The 18,682-nt window shown below is 34.0% G+C and overlaps 1 protein-coding gene across 11 annotated transcripts in view; it reads left to right on the forward strand.

Annotated features, from left to right (window-relative positions):
• TMEM161B (transmembrane protein 161B) overlaps positions 1-18,212 on the forward strand; it is a 69,251-nt gene extending 51,039 nt beyond the window's left edge. For 5 of the 11 annotated variants that reach the window (XM_027100671.1, XM_027100669.1, XM_027100668.1 and 2 more), the window contains 7 exons: positions 6,325-6,476; positions 6,926-6,986; positions 7,486-7,626; positions 10,434-10,547; positions 14,470-14,644; positions 15,647-15,743; positions 16,921-17,198. In XM_027100671.1, coding sequence (XP_026956472.1) covers positions 6,325-6,476; positions 6,926-6,986; positions 7,486-7,626; positions 10,434-10,547; positions 14,470-14,644; positions 15,647-15,743; positions 16,921-17,198 — 1,018 coding nt within the window. Of the gene's footprint in view, positions 1-6,324; positions 6,477-6,925; positions 6,987-7,485; positions 7,627-10,433; positions 10,548-14,469; positions 14,645-15,646; positions 15,744-16,920 lie in introns of all 11 variants that reach the window. The other 6 variants (XM_027100673.1, XM_027100676.1, XM_027100674.1 and 3 more) reach the window with 3 other exon arrangements.
• The last annotated feature ends 470 nt before the right edge of the window (positions 18,213-18,682 follow it).

Raw genomic sequence — 18,682 nt, forward strand, 5'->3', positions numbered from 1 at the left:
TCTGTAATCCTCCCATCCCCTGTTCTGTTTCTCCCTCTCACTTTTGTTAGTCGGATATTGTGCCTCCTGGATTGATCATTTCATCACCCTTTCTGCTTTCTTATATCTGTGTCACACTACAGTTCAAGGTAGCTTGTATACTGGGCAAGTGAGTTATAGTAGTAAGTGCTGCGAGTTCAAAAGAGGAAGGGAATGGTCTGGGCAGAAGAGGTAAATGGTAAGCTTCGTGAAGGATGTGGAGCTTGAGCTGAGCCTTTGATTAGCTAGAGGGAAGGGAAGAGGGTAGTTCAGGTAATAAGTTATGATCCAAGACAGTATAACTGTTACATTTAGGCAACGGTAAATACGCTGTTCTGATTTAAGTGGAGGTTTGGGGACTATTGAATGAAAGCTTGAACATATGGGCATAGTTAGATCATAGTATTACATATCAGAATATTGTTTGTGTGTTTACACTGTGGGTTATGGGAAGGTTTTGTTCCAACATAGAGCTCAATAAGTAGTTGGTTTTAAGATTTATCTACTCTTTAGTATGAATTCAAGATGTAGGCATTATAACCTGGGTTTGGTTGCATCTAATTTTGGTTTTTTTTTTCCTTTAGTGTTGACATATTTTGTAATTTATTTAATAAATCTGTGGTAACAAAATTTGGCAGTAGGTATAATCTTTGAAAAATTTCATTTTGGTCATTTGATACCACTTTTGGCTAAAGGTGTTATTTTGCTTTTTAGTGTAAGTGAAGGAGTTGGAAATTGTATCTTTATAGACGCTAGTATCCATTTTCAGTAAAAAGAAGCACTGTTTTTCCAACCTGGGCTTGGGGCCCTCAGGCAATGAGAGAGATCATAGCTAAATCTCAAAAGCATTTCATTTGTGGTTTTGGAGTTTTTATGTTTTGTTTTTAAATCTTTTTCCTTTTTCCTTGTTATCTCCTAATATGTAAGCTCTTCGTTAGAATGCCAAGAAAGAGATGGACCTGTAGTGTTTGATAGTAGTAAAATGAACTACTAGCTTTGTTTCTTTTATTTTTAAGTTTCAGAGAAGAGAGATGAGTAAGGAGCATGGGATTCAGAATATCCTGGAGAGAAAAGTTTGAGCATCTGTATTCTAGAATCTTATCACCACTCTTAAAACAGTGTTTCGTGTTTCATAAAACTGCATCGTGAGTGTTGAAAGTTAGATGAAGTTTCTTTTAAGACTTGTAATATTGTTCTTAACTTGCTGTCTTAGAAAACTTGGTACTCTACTTCATTATAAGAAAAGCTACTATTTGCATGGGGAAAAGCTCCAGTAGTCCTCTTTATTTAAAAATCAGATTTTTTTCTGTTATTTGCTTTTGTATTGTTTACACTTAACCTGGCTTAACTCTTACTGAAGTGATTAATATCACTTATTAATCATAAATATAATTAGGTTATGCTTTTAAAATTACATAATTTTAAAAATAATTGTATTATAGACTCTTATAATGCTGTTCTCTCCTATAAGGAGAAGTTCAGAAGATTAACCAGGGAAGTCTTAACTTTGTAGTTTTTCTTTATTAATTGAACTACTAAAAAAATTATTCATAATGTAAATTTAAACTACAATGTGTTTATTACTTTGGTTAATTAGAAAACTCTTCCAAGAGCTTAGTTTATGCAAGATGGTTTAGAGTTATGCTTTGTAACCTTTTTTTTTTTTTTTTTCCCTACCTGCACACACAGCTGACTCCTCTCAGAGGCATCTTTCATTACAAACAATATATCTTCACCCAGGTTAATGGGATGGGTGTGTGCTGATGGTGGGGCAGGTCCTGCCTTTATCTCCCCTAGCTGGAGCCTGTTGATTACTGTCAGAGTTCTGACCTGGATACATAGTCTTCTCAGTTTTTTTTCCCTGTAAAGTCTTTTTACTTTAAGCAACTGTAGACTACCAGTGTCTTTGATGTGAGAGCATAAATGCAAAAAGTCTGAAGTAAATGATATTCTTACAGAGAAGGAGGAGAAAATAGTGGTAGGATATATGCAATGATAAAGTTATAGAAAAGTTTAAAAAATTCACATCACATCTTAAAATGACATGGAAACTAAATGTGCTTTGTTAAACCCCCATCAATCATTTTAATTGAAATTGACATCCTATCAATTTGACAGCCCTACTTAAGCTTAATATAACAAAATCATGCCAACTTCTGCAGTGATGTAGTATAGTCTTATTGCTTATAAATGATTTAGTAGTTGTTAGCCAAAATAGGAAGAGGATTGACAACTATGTTTAGGGAAAACTTGAACAATAATGTTAGGTGATTTTAGAAAGAATTTCGAAGGAATAAGACATGGAAATACCACAAAATTCTTCATTACAAAGTAAGAACTGGAGTGTAAATATCACTCTTTAAATTCTTACTATAATTTGCAAAGATTGTTGGTTTTACAGATATATAAGAATTGAGGATTTACTTCCCTTGTTGTAAAATAATTTAGCTTCCCTTTTCCCCTGATGTTCAATATCATAGAAAAACTGACATCTATTATTATGTGGATTAGCTCTTTTACTTCAGTAGAGTTTCAGATATCTGCGTATTGCAGTACTCTATAACCAGAGTACTGCAGAGTTAAATTGAGCAAGATAACCTTGGGTCAGGGTGCTGAATATTTGGTGGAGGAAATAATGTAAACCAGTGGCATTTCCATGTTTATTAGTTTTAATTTTTACATTAGAGCAGTAATTTGTTAATAAGAACATACTGCATAGCACAGGGAACTCTATTCAGTACTCTGTAATGACCTATATGGGAATAGAATCTAAAAAAGAGTGGATATATGTATATGTATAACTCACTTTGCTGTACACCTGAAAGACACATTGTAAATCAACTATACTCCAATAAAAAAATTAATTAAAAAAGAAGTAATTTGTTCAAATACTTGACTGTGTAACCTGAGTTACGGTAAATATAAGAAGACATTCATTTTTATTTTTTTCAACTATATAGATTTTTTAAAAATTTAATTTATTTTTGGCTGTGTTGGGTCTTCGTTGCTGTGCGCGGGCTTTCTCTGGTTGCAGCGAGTGGGGGCTACTCTTCGTTGTGGTGCGCAGGCTTCTCATTGTGGGGGCTTCTCTTGTTGAGGAGCATGGGCTCTAGGCTCGTGGGCTCAGTAGTTGTGGCTTGTGGGCTCTAGAGCACAGGCTCAGTAGTTGTGGCGCATGGTCTTAGTTGCTCCATGGCATGTGGGATCTTCCCGGGCCAGGGCTCGAACTCGTGTCCCCTGCATTGGCAGGTGGATTCTTAACCACTGTGTCACCAGGGAAGCCCCAACTATATGGATTTTTAATTTCCAAATCTCTTAAAAAAGATAGTTCTCTCTAAACGTAATAACAAAGATATTGATTTTTAAAAAATTTTCATTGGAGTATAGTTGATTTAAGAAGACATTTAGAATGAAAGTAACATGCCTGGTAAATGTCTTCAGGTGTATGCCTAAGTTCTATAGTATTTCTGGTTATATGGATCCTAAAGCATGTATTTGTTATAGAAAATATGAAAACATGCAGAGGTCTTTTTAATCAGAAACTTAATAGGGTATCATCTAGCTTTTCATGATCTGGTTTTGTTTGTCTTAAAAGGAAATCAGGTACTTAATTTATAGAATGTAGCATTATAAGTAATATTATAGTAGTCTGTAAAGAAATATATTAAGAAGTTGAAATAAATTCCTAATACAGCAATTTTTAGATTGTACCTTCACCTTGCATGTAGATTGTATTCTGAAATGCTTGGAAATAAAATAATCTTCTTTTTAGAGAAATAATGCTATAAATGGCATCTCCTTTCAGATTAGCCCATGAAAGTTCATTTGATCTATAATTAGCACACAAGACCACATATTTTTCCAAAGAAAATAATTCTATTGCTAGTAAGTAATTAGGAAAATAAATTTTAGCGAGTATTTATCTTGAATCATGGAATTTGAGAAAGAGCAGAGAGGTTTGTGTGAAAGGGAGATTAGCTAGAGTGGGATTAATTGAGGTGAGAACAGTGAAAGTCAGGAAGGGGGATGATACTCATTGAAAAATGAGGTGCTTGACTAAAGGAGGTTAATAAAGACACTTCCCATCACACACTTCTGAGGGCCTCGTTGCCCCAGGAATAGGTGGATAAAAATGAGCTATTCTTATACTTCATTTTATTTTTTGACATTTAAAAGAGGGAACTATCTTCTAAATAAGCCTTAAGAAAACAAAGCCTAAGGCTTTATAAAACTTAGAACATCCTTTAAATTTATAACCCTGAGTGGTAAATAATTTTTATTTTTGTTATTACCACTGATAAAAACAGATCTTAGATTAAAACTTTTTCTATATTATTTTTTTACTTTGAGTATCTTATCCCAGAGAAAGAATTGTTTTTATCTCATTCTTCAAAAGGTCTATTTACCGTTAAAGCATAGAATTAATAGTTTCAGGTTACCTAAACTACCATGTAAAACATTATTTCTATGGCAAAATTTGTTCACTGATTGTTTGAGTACCTACTATGTGCCAGGCACTTCTTTTGGTGCTCTAACTAGTGCGCAAGAGACAAGAATCCTTGATATGGAGTTTACATTCTAGTAGAGATTTATTTCAAGTTGCATTTGAAAGATGCAAGAAAGTCATCTGTCTGTATTACCTTCATGTTGGCTTACTTAGGGTAGGTGCCCGTAAGCTTTAGAGCAGCTGGGACTCTACATTAATATCCAATATCCTAGGTAGGATCTTAATAGAGACTGGGTAATAACTATATTAGCATATTTTAAATAGGCAGCAAAGGACAAGGACGAGCGTCCTTATCCTTGCCCATCCATTCCTTAATAAGAATACTTCTGGGCTTCCCTGGTGGCGCAGTGGTTGAGAGTCCACCTGCCGCTGCAGGGGACACGGGTTCGTGCCCCGGTCCGGGAAGATCCCACATGCCGCGGAGCGGCTGCGCCGGTGAGCCATGGCCGCTGAGCCTGCGCGTCCGGAGCCTGTTGCTCCGCAACGGGAGACGCCACAACCGTGAGAGGCCCGCGTACCGCAAAAAAAAAAAAAAAAAAAAAAAATACTTCTGATCGTGAGGATGTTTGAACTATTTACTTCTGTCAAGGCAGCTCTATTTTGAAAATGATTTCATGTGTTGCTGCTAACTACCACATAGCTTAGGTGCTGTATACAGTATCTTAGAGGCAGTATACTAAGTTGTTAGCTGAACATACTCTGGATCCAGAGTGCCTAGATTTAAATCCCAACTGCCTCTGATCTAGCTGTGTGATCTTGAGCAAGCTATTTAACCTATCTGTGCCATAGTTTTTTAAAGTCTGGAAAAGTAATGATAATAGTTGGCTAATGTAAGGATGAAATGAGTTAATTGGTAATGCTTAGCACTTGGCAAGTACTAAATGACAGCTGCTGTTACTTCCTATGCTTGATATATAATTAATGTAAAAGTTGCTTTTCTAGATTTTTTTGGCCAAGCACCTTATTTTGTTTGGTGGGTTTATGCTTTCAAGGAGAACAATTTGGTATAATGGAAATCTGGATTCTAGCTATGGATCATCCACTGATTTGCTCTTGATTTGATTAATTACTAAGGGGGGAAAGGCTCAGATAAAATAGTCTCTTTAGTACTTTCATATAAAATTTAAATATTTAAAAATAGGTGAGCATGTTGAGCCTTTGGTTGTTTTTGAGTACTCAACAGGAACTTGTTTAAAGTATTTTGTTTTATCATACTGTGAAATGCTGATCCTAGATGCTTATTTAGTTTTTGTGCCACAGCTTACACATTGGCTATTAGTAATTCTCAAATTTTGAATTAGTGGATGATTTACAGATGATTCCTATGATGTGTGTTTAATTCTAAATATAAACTACTTGACAAATATACCCAATAAAAGGTAGTTCCCTAAGATAACTGGTACCTTGGCTTTTCTGAGAACTATTTCATAATAGTTTCACTGAGAACCTATTTCATAAAATTATTGTAATAACCTCCTAGTAAATTTGAGTTAGATAAAGTAGAAATACATTCTTTCCCTAATTACAGCTTAGTATATGTATGTACACTTTTTATTAATTTAAAAATGTTATAAACTTCACTTAGATTTGCTTTGTTTTTATGTCTTATTTTCTGGAAGACTATTCAGATTTTCATTAGTTTTTCACTTACTTCCAAACGGCACTTTGTAGATAAGCATGTTGTAGCATCAAAATGAATGTTGTAGTCAAATTTTATTGGAGTTCAGGCCCTGTAAAGATGGTTGTGTTTAAGTTCCACAAAGTTATTTGTGGTTTTTCCTGAACTTTTCCTTCTGCAGCAAAGTTCTATTTTCATTAACTACACACTATTTTAAAGTAGAAGATGGTGGTGAAAGATCAGTCTGTGTTACCTTTGGATTTTTTTTCTTTGTGAAAGCAATGGCAGTCTTGATTGTAACAGAAAACTATCTGGAATTTGGACTCGAAACAGGTAATAATTTCATATCTGTTAAGTTTTTAAAATTAGGTTTGAGGCGTATGTTCTATAATGTTCTAAATAATTAACCTTTATTATTCTTAAGATCTTTTTTTTGTTTATTTTTTTAGCTAAGCTTTTGCTACCTTTTTCCAAAAATGCTGTTCCCTCCCCATTTTTTCCTTAAAGTTAAATAAGTTTCACCAATGCTAATGTTAGATAAAGATGCACACAGATAAAGATGCAAATTTTATGCATACTCATGGAATGTACAAATATCAAAGGGATGTTTTCAAAGACTATTTCTCTTAATAACTAAATTTTATTGCATTATGACATACTAATTAGCACATGAAAGAGCTATGCTCATCATTTCAAAATTTAAGATGTTCTGTTTTCTAGCATTTTATTTCCAAAGATTCTGTGTTACCCCTATGATAAGAGTAAATTTTTTCCCCCTACAGGGTTTACAAATTTTTCAGACAGTGCGATGCAGTTTCTCGAAAAGCAAGGTTTAGAATCTCAGTAAGTTTTTAATTATTATTCGGATTTAATTTTTTCAATTTTTGGTAAAATAGCATTTACTATAAGTGGTTCTTTGTTTTTAATCAGTGAAAGGAGTTCTTTTTTAAGTAGGACTGTCTCTTTTTTAGCAATATTCTTACTCATGTTTTTTACATTTGTATAAAGTATCTTTTATAGAATTCTCATTTGAATTTGCTCTTATTTAACTTAATTCCTCTTCTACTAGAGATTAAATGAAATTTATGAATCGCATGTTATTTTCTATGTTGAACATGTAGGTTAGATTGTTAAAACTATGGCTTAAGAGATGTCTGATTTACTTTATACTTCATCAAAATCCTTTATGGATGATTGAATAAGAGCAGTCTTTTTGTAGGAGTTTACTTTGTTTGTATTACTGTTATTATTGTGGTTTGTAAAGTAATTGATTAGAAGAATGGAAATTTCTAGAAAGTTAACTTCAAAAGTTTATCAGCTTTTTTAAAAATTTTATTTTTAGGGGTCCTGTTTCAAAACTTACTTTCAAATTTTTCCTGGCTATTTTCTGTTCGCTCATTGGGGCTTTTTTGACATTTCCTGGATTACGGCTGGCTCAAATGCATCTGGATGCCCTGAATTTGGCAACAGAAAAAATTACACAGTAAGCGGAAAATGTACATAAGCACATGCAGATAAATATATGTTTTTCATCTTAATGAAGGTATATTATTGTAATGAAATCATAAATTATTGTATTGAAAATTAATAATCATTTGATGTCACACTTCTTCCTCTTTCTACTATAAGCAAGCTTCTTTCATTCACTTCTAAATTTTAAGTCCTATGTAAAAAAACCCCACTAAATTATTAAATTTCTCTTTTATCTGTTAAAATGGAAATATCAGTATTTATGTTAGTTCTTTTGAACTCAGAGATGAATGTTTATGATATTATAATCTCTGCCACTAATCTAAGGATCTATGGAAATTTCTTTAAATCAGAATTTTTAAGTTAAAAATACTTACTTAAATTTCATATAATTTTATTTAAATAATTTAATATTTTTTATTTAAAGTATTCTATTTAAAAATGTTTTGAAAGTAAATCTGTATACATAAGGAATGTTTGTTTTCCTTATATTATTGATCTGTTTGCAAGATTATTTTAGTTCAGGATGGCTAATACCGTACAGTGTTAAATATCATAGATTACTATTTTAGTTTTCAAATGGAGAAATTGTATTCGAATCTCTGCATATTGTTCAGAGCCCATTTACTATCTTATTTGTGGTTGTCACAGATTTTTTGTTGTTGGTGGTGTGGACACCTTGGCAGAGTGACAGATTTTTATCTTCATTTCATATCCAGATCCAAATTTCCAAGTCCTCTTTTTGTTTTACAGTAGAAGCCTAAGTTGAGAATATTCCATTTTGATATATGTATTTATAGTCATTAAGTTTCTCTGAGTAATCATATTTCCTAACATTTCTGCTCTTTAAAAGCCGATATTTAATGATGCTGATTCTCTAGTCTTTTCACATTCTTATCTCTTACCTATGTCATTTTCCTTTATTTTAATTTTGAAAGTTTTTTGTGTTTTTCCTTACCTCCATTTTTCTTTATTTGCTTTGTGTGTGTATTTATTTATTCTCACCTCCCAGTACACACTCCTTCATCCCTTTTTTCCACTCCTTTTACTCAGCATGCTGTTGGCTACATCCTGCCTTTCTCCCACCATCCGTCTCTCTAATGGCTCCTTTTAAAACAAAACCTGATTCTCCCCCTCCTCTCTACACACACACTTCAGTCCACTAACCCCAGTGTTATGATTTAAATAAGCTGAAAGAGTGGGTGGAGGGGGCCCTTCACCAGCTACTGAAACCGCTGTGGGCTGCTCCTTGATACTAGAGTGTTCCCTAGCAACACTGCATACCTAATACTGCTGCTTTCTTCCCCTGCACCCGATGGTTTACCCAGGCTGTGGGATGAAAGAATCACTTTATAAAAACATTTAAAGCATTTAGTGGTGGTTTGGGGTTGGGGATGGGGGCACAGTTTAGTTTCCTTCTCAGTAAAATGTGGCTTCTTAAGATTTTTCCCTTTGGGAATTTGGAGTTTTATTTTCAGTGTATTGCAAACTCCCCAACCCCATGTCCCCCCGCCACACACACACACACACACACACACACACACACACACACACACACACACACACACCCACACACACACACACACACACACACACACACACACACACACACACACACACACACACACACACACACACACACCTGCCCGGATGCAGGCTGTGGGAAGCTAGTTTTGTTGTGAGAGCAGCATGACTGGCACAAAGAGCAGCATTCTCTTTACCCCCATGGCCAGGCAGTAGTACTTGTTTTAGTGCCAGAGCTTAGAACCAGAGTTCCACCTCTCCCTGTCAGGTGTTCATGGTTTCCTGATCTGGCCATTTGCTCACATAAATCACTTGCACTGTAGTGGTATTTTAATGTGTGTGTGTGTGTGTGTGTGTGTGTGTGTGTGTATTTTAAACCCTCCAGTTTAGCTCCCCCAGCATGGTTGGTAATAAAAGCAGTACATGGTAATAAAATAGTCTGAAGAATTTTGTCTTTCTGAAATAAGGACAGTCTTTACCAGTCATCTATCTCTGTAGGATACAAACTTGGGACGACAATTAACAATGACATTACATCTCACACCTCAAACCTTTTGCTGTATTGGGTATTTTGCCTTGTAGGAGAAATATAAATTTCCTTGGTTTTTATAGGATAGGGAAATTAATTTCAGGTATGTTCATAATGCTTCAGGAAGAAATAAAAATGTGAGTCATTTATGATTTTAACAATGTAATTAAGACCTTTTACATGTTCATTACATATTGAAAGTTTCCTCATTTATAAGTAAGTTGCTGCAGTAGCTTCCGTCTGCCATATGCCTTCTAGTGTTATGGACCTTGCTAATCACTGTCTCTTGCTTGTAAATAATGAGAAGGCACTTTGTTTTAGCTGGACTGAAAAGTATCAAAAGATGACTCCTATACTGAAAACCCATTGGATTCATTGATTGTGCAAAGTTAGAGAATCATTTAAGTACCAGTGTATTAAATCAGGGATACAGTAGGAGATTGTTAAAGAACACTAGAATAGGAGTGAACAGATTTAGATTTTAGTGCTAGATCTCCTTCTAACCTGTAATATTGCCATGAGCAAGTCATTTAACTTTCCTCAATCTGAATGTTCTCTTCTGAACAATTAAAATAATGAGGTATTTTTACAAGGGCTCAAATCAGTGTTAAGTAGTAGTGATAAATATAAAATAATGGTGACAATAGTACCTTAATATAGAATACTGAAAATAAGTTCCTACCTTCATTTTTTAAGTCCCAAGGTTCTGTAGTTTATTAGTGTATTTTGTTTCTGGATTTTTATGTTTATTTCTTAAATACTTTCAGAACATTACTTCATATCAACTTCTTGGCACCTTTATTTATGGTTCTGCTCTGGGTAAAACCAATCACCAAAGACTACATTATGAACCCACCATTGGGTAAAGAAAGTGTCCCTTTGTAAGTATGGGTATTTGGGGGCTAATTTTTATTTCATTATATAATCAAAACTTTTCTAAAATGTTATTTACTGTGTTCACATTTTTTAATGATAACATTAGGACACTATTTTTAAAACATTAATAGAAATGTTTAAAAATATATTATAAAATAGAAACTATAAGTCATCATTTTACCTTTTGTCATCTTCATTAATGGTTTTGGATGATTATTACTTTGCACTAATATTATCTTGTACAGTTGTAAGTTTTTCTGCTTTTTTTAAGACACTACATTTCTCCTACTGTTTTCTTAATTGTGAAAATTATGGAGGAAAAAATGAGTAGTATAAATGGAAATTCATATATTTAGCCCCTTAAGAGTTGTTAACATTTTCCATATTTGCTTCACTGTTTTTTGCTTTGTTTTTTGATGAAGTAGTTTTGCAAGTAAATTAGAGGCATAGCATTTTTACCCCTAAGAACTTTAGTATGCATCTCTAAAAAATAAGGATATTTTTCTACATGACAATATTATCATCATAGCTATTAAAATTAAAAATAAAACCTTAACATTTTAATCAAATATTAGGTCGTATTTCCCCAATTAGACAACTGTATTTTAACAGAAGAAGGTAACATAGAAACAATTTATTAAAAGGCATTAATAACTATACTTGATATGTTAACTCATTAGCCTTATGGAACTATGTTAGAGTAATAAAAAGATTCAGGCAGAGCTGGTTCAAACCCCAGTTCTGATCCTCACTAAAACTGTCATTTGAGGGAGATTATTTTACTTCACTGAACCTCTGTTTCCCCATCTGGAAAATGAAGATAATAGTATCCACCTCACAAGGTTATCATTGGAATTAAATGAAAGAACACATGTAATGCAACCAGCTGGAAGTAAGTGCTTAATAAATGTTCCTTTCACTGCTTTGCCTCATCAAAATTAAAATAGAAAATCTTGACTAGTCAGTGATTCCACAGTATGCATTTTATATTATGTATTTCTTTTAGATCCTGGTACAAATTTGTCTTGAAGTGTAGAATCGGTGATGACCATGATTTTTTTTTTAACACCTAATCTTATTGAACTAAGAAAGTATACATTGAAGTCATAACATTTTTTCCCCCCCACACAAGTAAACTTTAATGGTAATTTTAACTTGACAGGTTCACTGAGTATTTAAAAGTAATCCCAAGGATCGTAGGGTTCCAGACCAAATCTCAGATAAACTTTTAACCCACATCTTTGATGCTGAAAGCATTCCTAGTCCTTCCTTGAAGTGTGATCATGGAAGTTGGATTTTATACTTCTGTAATTATGTTTTCTGATTTTATATTTGCCTTAGTTTAATTAAGAAAACAAGGAAACTAGCATTTGTGACATATACCAGTTATTATGCTGGGTATTGATATTTTACATATTTTATCTCATTCATTCTTACAGTAATTCTCTATTTATGATCGCTGTTCTCATTCCATTTTATAGATGAAATAACAGACTCAGAGGTTAAATAATTTGGCTAAGGTTATTCAGCCAGATCTGGTGTATGTAAAGCACTTAGTAGTTATACCAATATTCATTTCCCCACTTGTAGCCTACAAAACTATGTACAGATTAGTAGTGAATACTATGCTTAAAGGAAGTAGGAAGAAGGAATTTTCTCCTTGGTATGTTAAATTAACAGGAAAAATTTTGTTGCACATGAAGACCTAGAGTCCTCTTCCTATAGCTTTATTTCCTTTGTCCCATTCCCTTTTCTGACCTTCATAAATGAAACAGAATTACAGTCATATCTCTGCTCCATTTTATTCTTTTTTTATTTGTCAGATCATTACATTAAGTGATTAGACAGGTGATTTTTAATTTTTGTTTAAACTCCAAAGTCCATGTTAGAAATGGCTGCCCGTCATCCCAGGTTCTTCGTCTGTCATGTGGATTAAATGGTTTGTCAAAGGCCTTTATTTGTAGTCAGAAGCAAAAATGGATAGAATGCAATTTCAGTCTGGAAATATATTTAAACTCATCCACCCATGTGTTCTGCTTCGGCATCAAAAAAATAAAATGTGAGCAAGCAGAGTCCATATGTGTGTAACCTTGTGAGAAGAAAACCAGAAGAGAACATATGTGGTGAACCCTAGAATGGCTTCAGGAATTTGGAGAAATTTCTTCTGCCTGTTCTTTACCTGTATATTTTGTCCCAGCTCAGACTCTTTCTTGAGATACCCCATCATTTCAACTTACCAAATCCTTATGAAGTTGGTTAAATAATCTGAGTTAGCAGTACTATTTAATTAGGGACTGTTATCTAAATCCTGAACTCCTCATAAACAGAGCAGATATGTTTTGATTCACTGCCTTATACCATTCACTTCATTCCTGTTATCTGTCTCCCTCAAAGCATGCGTAATAGCTGCCTTCAGAATACTGCCAGTCAAGCCTCCTGGTTGTACCACACCAGGGAGCACAGTATTGTCTGTAAGCCCCTGGAAAGGTTCAAGGCTGTGGATGGTCTTGACTTTTGTGCACTGTCAGTCTCACATGACTGATACCTTAATCTCATTGTTCATTACAGTGTAAATGTATTGATAAAAAGTTATGCCTTGGGCTTCCCTGGTGGCGCAGTGGTTGAGAGTCCACCTGCCGATGCAGGGGACACGGGTTCGTGCCCTGGTCCGGGAAGGTCCCACATGCCACGGAGCGGCTGGGCCCGTGAGCCATGGCCGTGAGCCTGTGCGTCCGGAGCCTGTGCTCTGCAACGGGAGAGGCCACAACAGTGAGAGGCCCGCGTACCGCAAAAAAAAAAAAAGTTATGCCTTTATGCTTCCTAACCAACAGTACATCTCTATTGGAGCTTTATGTCCATGTTCACTCATGACCTTGTAAAAAGGAAACCAAAAGAGAACATACATAATAAAGCCTTTGTTCCATCCCTATTTTCCCTCCACTTCATAAATAGTTCAAACCAAACTATACACTTTCACATCTTCTCTGCCTTTTCTGTTTCCTGTACTGTTCTTCAGCTTTATTTCCACAGGCAACTTCTATATTGTAGTTTTAGTCCCTTTCCTAGGTGCTTACACTGGACAGAAGGAAGGGGTGATAATGGAGCCTATTTTGGAGCAAAGTGTTGTAAGGTTTTTTATCTTTTTCCACTTGATCTTCTTTATAGCCATCCATACTACCCTCATGGTCTTAAGAATTTGGGGGAGACGCCTATAAATTCCAGATCCTGTCTGGCAGATCACACATTTCACACATTTCAACAGTCACATATTAAGCGCCTGATGTGTGCTAGAGCTTTGAATAGAGTCAGGCATGGGGTAGGCATTATTTTCAAATTACAATGTTATCTTTTATCAAAGCAGAAACTGTGGACCCCAAAAGGACATCAGAATTTACCTCTTCTTTCTAAAGTCCTTTAGGGAACATCTGATTTTGTCAGTATATCAGAATTCTTGATCCCAGTCAGGAATTCAGCAGAGTGAAAGATCCTACTCAGGTATTTATATAACCAAACAAAACTCTAGCCAGAAATAGATGGGTTGATAACTTGATAGTTCCGCAAGCTCCTCTGGTTTCCTTCCTTCTTTCTCATAGTCTCCAGTTTAAGAGCACCCAACTTCCCTTTTCGTTTTATAGCCGTTTTTCCCCCCCATGGAGGAGCGTAGTTAGAGAAAAGAATCCCAAGTGTTGCTCTACTTTGTTCTGCTAGATTTATCTCGTACTGTTTTATTTCATGATACATTTATCTGTTAAGCAAGTGAAAGTATCATGCAGGTAAGTCTGTGGTAGAGTGGGATACTTTTTATATCTCCATCTGTAGCTAAGTCTAGATTTCCCTATATCTTAAATGATGAACATTAACACATATAACTAGCATGCTAGCATATTTTGGTCTTTGAGAGCACCATATCAACTTTTTGATCTGTAGAATGACAGAAGCTACATTCGATACTCTGCGACTCTGGTTAATAATCCTGCTGTGTGCTTTGCGGTTGGCCATGATGCGTAGTCACCTGCAAGCTTACTTAAACTTAGCCCAGAAATGTGTGGATCAGATGAAGAAAGAAGCAGGGCGAATAAGCACGGTTGAGCTTCAGAAAATGGTAAGTTTTATACTGCAGTCAAAATGAAAAATAGCAAATACTGAGTTGTAAATGACTATAAATAGATGGGATAATCTTAAACTGACATGTCAGAGACTTTGATCTGATTTTGGTGCTAGGTGAAGAAAGGATTTCAATTCCCTTCTTGCCTTAAGTACATTAAGTATCATACAGTTTGGGTTGCAAAGCTGTGGTATATCTACTTTTGGTAAATGGGACTCCCCTAATTGATTTGAAAGACATCACAATATATTGTATAGCCTTTATGACTTAAAGAGTAGGAAATATTAGTTTTAGTGACTAAATGTATTCCTTTTAACATTATTCCAAGTACTTGAACATGAAGCATAAAATTTAACTTAATGGGGATTCCAGAGAAGGAAGGTGCTAGGAATCCATCCACCATTATAATGGACTGGACCTATAACCTGATCGTGTCTTTCTGAAGAAATGTGGTGTTGGGTCCTCTGTTTTTTAATCTCGAAATTTCATTGTAAGAAGTATCTATCAAGATTCAAACAACTTTTTTTATGTTTTACCTTTCATGTATTTTCATACTTTGTAGTTTTACCTCAGTCGAATATAAATGGGGATTAATGTTTTTATTTATGCTCATATATGAGTGTTATTGTTATTTAGTTTGATATTTTAGGTGTCTGTCTTTAGAGATTTTAGCATTTTGTTTTATATGTGAAATAGTAAGTGAATATAAGCAATTTGAATTTTAGTGGTTTTGTTTCTCCAATTTGTATTAATCACTTAAGAAATATTTTTAAGGAATTTATTTTAATATTTTCACATTTTAAAGAACCTTCGAACTGAGCCTTTCTGAAGTCAGTCTGGTGGCATTTATAATGAAGTACAAATTTATTACCATTTAGCTTTCTTCTCATGAAAGGATTATTCATCTCTTAAGCAATTCAGTTTGACAATTATATGAAAGTTTAATTCATTCATAACATGTCAACCGTGTTAGAAACTTAAGAATGTTGTTGGTTGCAGGTCGCTCGAGTCTTTTATTACCTTTGTGTCATTGCACTGCAGTATGTGGCTCCTCTGGTCATGCTGCTTCACACAACCCTGCTTTTGAAAACTCTAGGTAGGCATACCCTGACAACTGGGAAACTTGTTGCTTTACTTTCTACCTACAGTTAATAATGCTTTTTGTTACCTACAAAGAAATAATCCTCTTAAAATTGTTTTTCTCTTTAAAAATTTTAAGAGGAAACATACGAAATTTTAAGCTGTGGAAGTTGATTCATTGATTGATCATCTTGATTTTGAAAATTCAGGCCCATATCGTTTTATAATGTTAAAAGAATTGTTTGCTAAAGGTTAATTCTGAGTAACTGGAGTGAGCACTTTTTGTCTTAATATTTTATGTTGTAAGAGAGTGATTTAAGATTTTGTTAGTGCATAACATTTAAATTATTACAAGGTACTTGTAAACTTATGAATTACAGAACCCTTTGGTGAGTTCTGCTTCAGATAACTTACGTTGATAGAGTAAAGATTTCTCAGTGGCAGAACAAAGTTCTTCTGTAAGTCTGTTCACTAAGCAATCCAGCCCATCTGTGGTGTTACTCAAGAATCTATTGTTGTATTGATCATTTCTTTGCTTAGGTCAGGCAGTCTGCCAGTGTTGGGGATTTAGAAGCCAAAGGAACTAAAAGCATTATTGGGTGGGCTTATAGATGCTTTAGTAGAACTGTGATAGATGTAAATGTCCTTCAGGACTCTATGGAACATAAAAGAGTAGCTCAGTTGTAAATTCTGTGACACATCTTCTATCCAAAATAGGAAAGTATATGATAAAAATATTTCTGGAAGCTATTAATAATCTCTCACATTGACATCAGAGAGAGTTTCTGAGAAAGAATTTATTCTGATATTCTAGAGGTAGAAAAGATTCTAAGAAGTTATAGAGTCTGTCCCTGTCACTCCATTAGAGGTAGTTGATTCATAGATTATACAAGAAAAAAAAATGTTTTTGTTATTTTACCAGATTTTAGTGCAGTTAATTAAAAGTAAATTAGATTTTAGCTTTTATGTGCACCTCTACTGATAAGGTTAGATTATAATCTGGTCAAGTTAAGTGAATTTTCCCCAGGTGTGTAGAAAGATTATTATTTTACTTTATTTTCAACATTGAATAATTTGTTGTGCCACTAAACTTTTTGTTCTTAATTTTAAATATAAGTTAAAGAATTTATTTTTTCTAAATAACGAGCTTTGGAATTACTTTTCACGTTTTATTTGCGTCTTGAATTTTCTAGGTAATCATTCCTGGGGGATTTATCCAGAATCTATCTCTACCTTGCCAGTGGATAATAGTCCACCCTCCAATTCTGTTTACTCTGAATTACCATCTGCTGATGGGAAGATGAAGGTAACTGTTACACAAATAACAGTGGCACTGAGCAGCTTAAAAAACATTTTCACTCCTCTGCTTTTTCGAGGACTTCTGTCTTTTCTGACCTGGTGGATTGCTGCTTGTCTCTTTTCTACAAGCCTTTTTGGGCTTTTCTATCACCAGTATCTCACTGTGGCGTGAATCTCAGTTAACAAAAAAGGATATCGAAGTCACACTCTGAATTCAGATACTCGTACCTTGAAGGTCTGAGAAAAACCAGAAGAAAGCAAATACAAAGGAAGGAAAACCATATCAGAATATCTTGTTTCAAATACTTCCTCTGTATTCTCAGGGTGGATTAATGGTATTAATATTTAAAATTATAGAATAGATTGTTAACTGCTATACTGTGGCGTTGGAATTTTAACTCCTTGTATTAATGGATGTGAGAGAGCTATCTACAAGTGTAATACTTCTGATGACCTTGGTTTACAGAAACCTGCATCAGTCTTTGAAACTTCTCATATGACTCCAGTTATTGATTGGTTGCTCTTAATGGTATTAAGGTACTGTTAATATTCATAATGGCTGCCTATAGAACAATCTTCAAACTGAGCCATGCTTTAGAGGAGGGAAAGGAGCTAAAGTCACTTCTGTTGGTACTATGCGAGTCACTCTTCAAACAGCAACAACAGCAAAATCCAACAGAAAGGAATAGCTACTGTATATTACAGTAAAGAAAGCTGCATAGTAATTTTAAATTTAATGGAGTTGTACATGCTTAATATCTACAAGTACTGCTGCTTGAGAGTAGCAAGAATATTGTTTTAAAATGCATTCTAGCCAACTTGAGGGATCTTTTAAAATAATTGGCTACATGAACATTTGCAGTCTTGCTATTAGGTTTGGACTGCCCATATTTTATTTTATTCTATGATCCTAAATATAGTTCTTTTTAATAGTCTAAAGATATTTATCAATATTGATCAAACTTTTAAAAAATTACTTTGTAATCCTGCTGACTACCTGTATGTATTGTACATATATATTATATATTAAATATATAATATATTGAGATTATAAAAGATGAAAATATTGGGTTCTTATAATATTTTAAGTTGCTGAATGTATTTTAAAATGTGACTGAATGAGATGTATTTGTATCTAGAAATTTTCTTTCTTTCTGGAACGAGATTAAAATACATTTTGAAAATTCATCTGAGCAAGCGATTTATTTGTATTGCCTATGTGTGAGAGTACTTCCGATTTTATAAATACTTAGGTGGTTGCTGCCAAATTAAAATTCTTTTTCTGTCATTTAAAAATAATTAGAACTTTTTGACAGATTTACCAGTATTATTTAAACCTATGTTAAATAGGACTTGTTTTAATTTGTAGTGTTTGTATTTTATTTTTTATTTATTTTATTTGTAGTGTTTTTACTTTACAGGGCAGAAATTAAAGTAATTCGAATGAAAAATTCAAATGAAATGGGGAAAAAAAGTAAATTTTGGGCATGCTTTTTTCCATAGGGAATGAATATAAGAGATAAACAGTTTTGTTGGTTTTTTTCCCAAATGAATAGAATTTACTGGTAAATATTCTTTCATATAACTGTCTTGAGAGGCTATGTATTATGTTTCAGTGCTACTGTCACTATTGAAAGCAATTTTGAAACTCTTCTT

Source organism: Aethalodelphis obliquidens, unplaced genomic scaffold (assembly GCF_003676395.1).
Source record: "Aethalodelphis obliquidens isolate GAN/ISIS:26980383/991018 unplaced genomic scaffold, ASM367639v1 scaffold4, whole genome shotgun sequence".
NCBI lineage: Eukaryota > Metazoa > Chordata > Mammalia > Artiodactyla > Delphinidae > Aethalodelphis > Aethalodelphis obliquidens.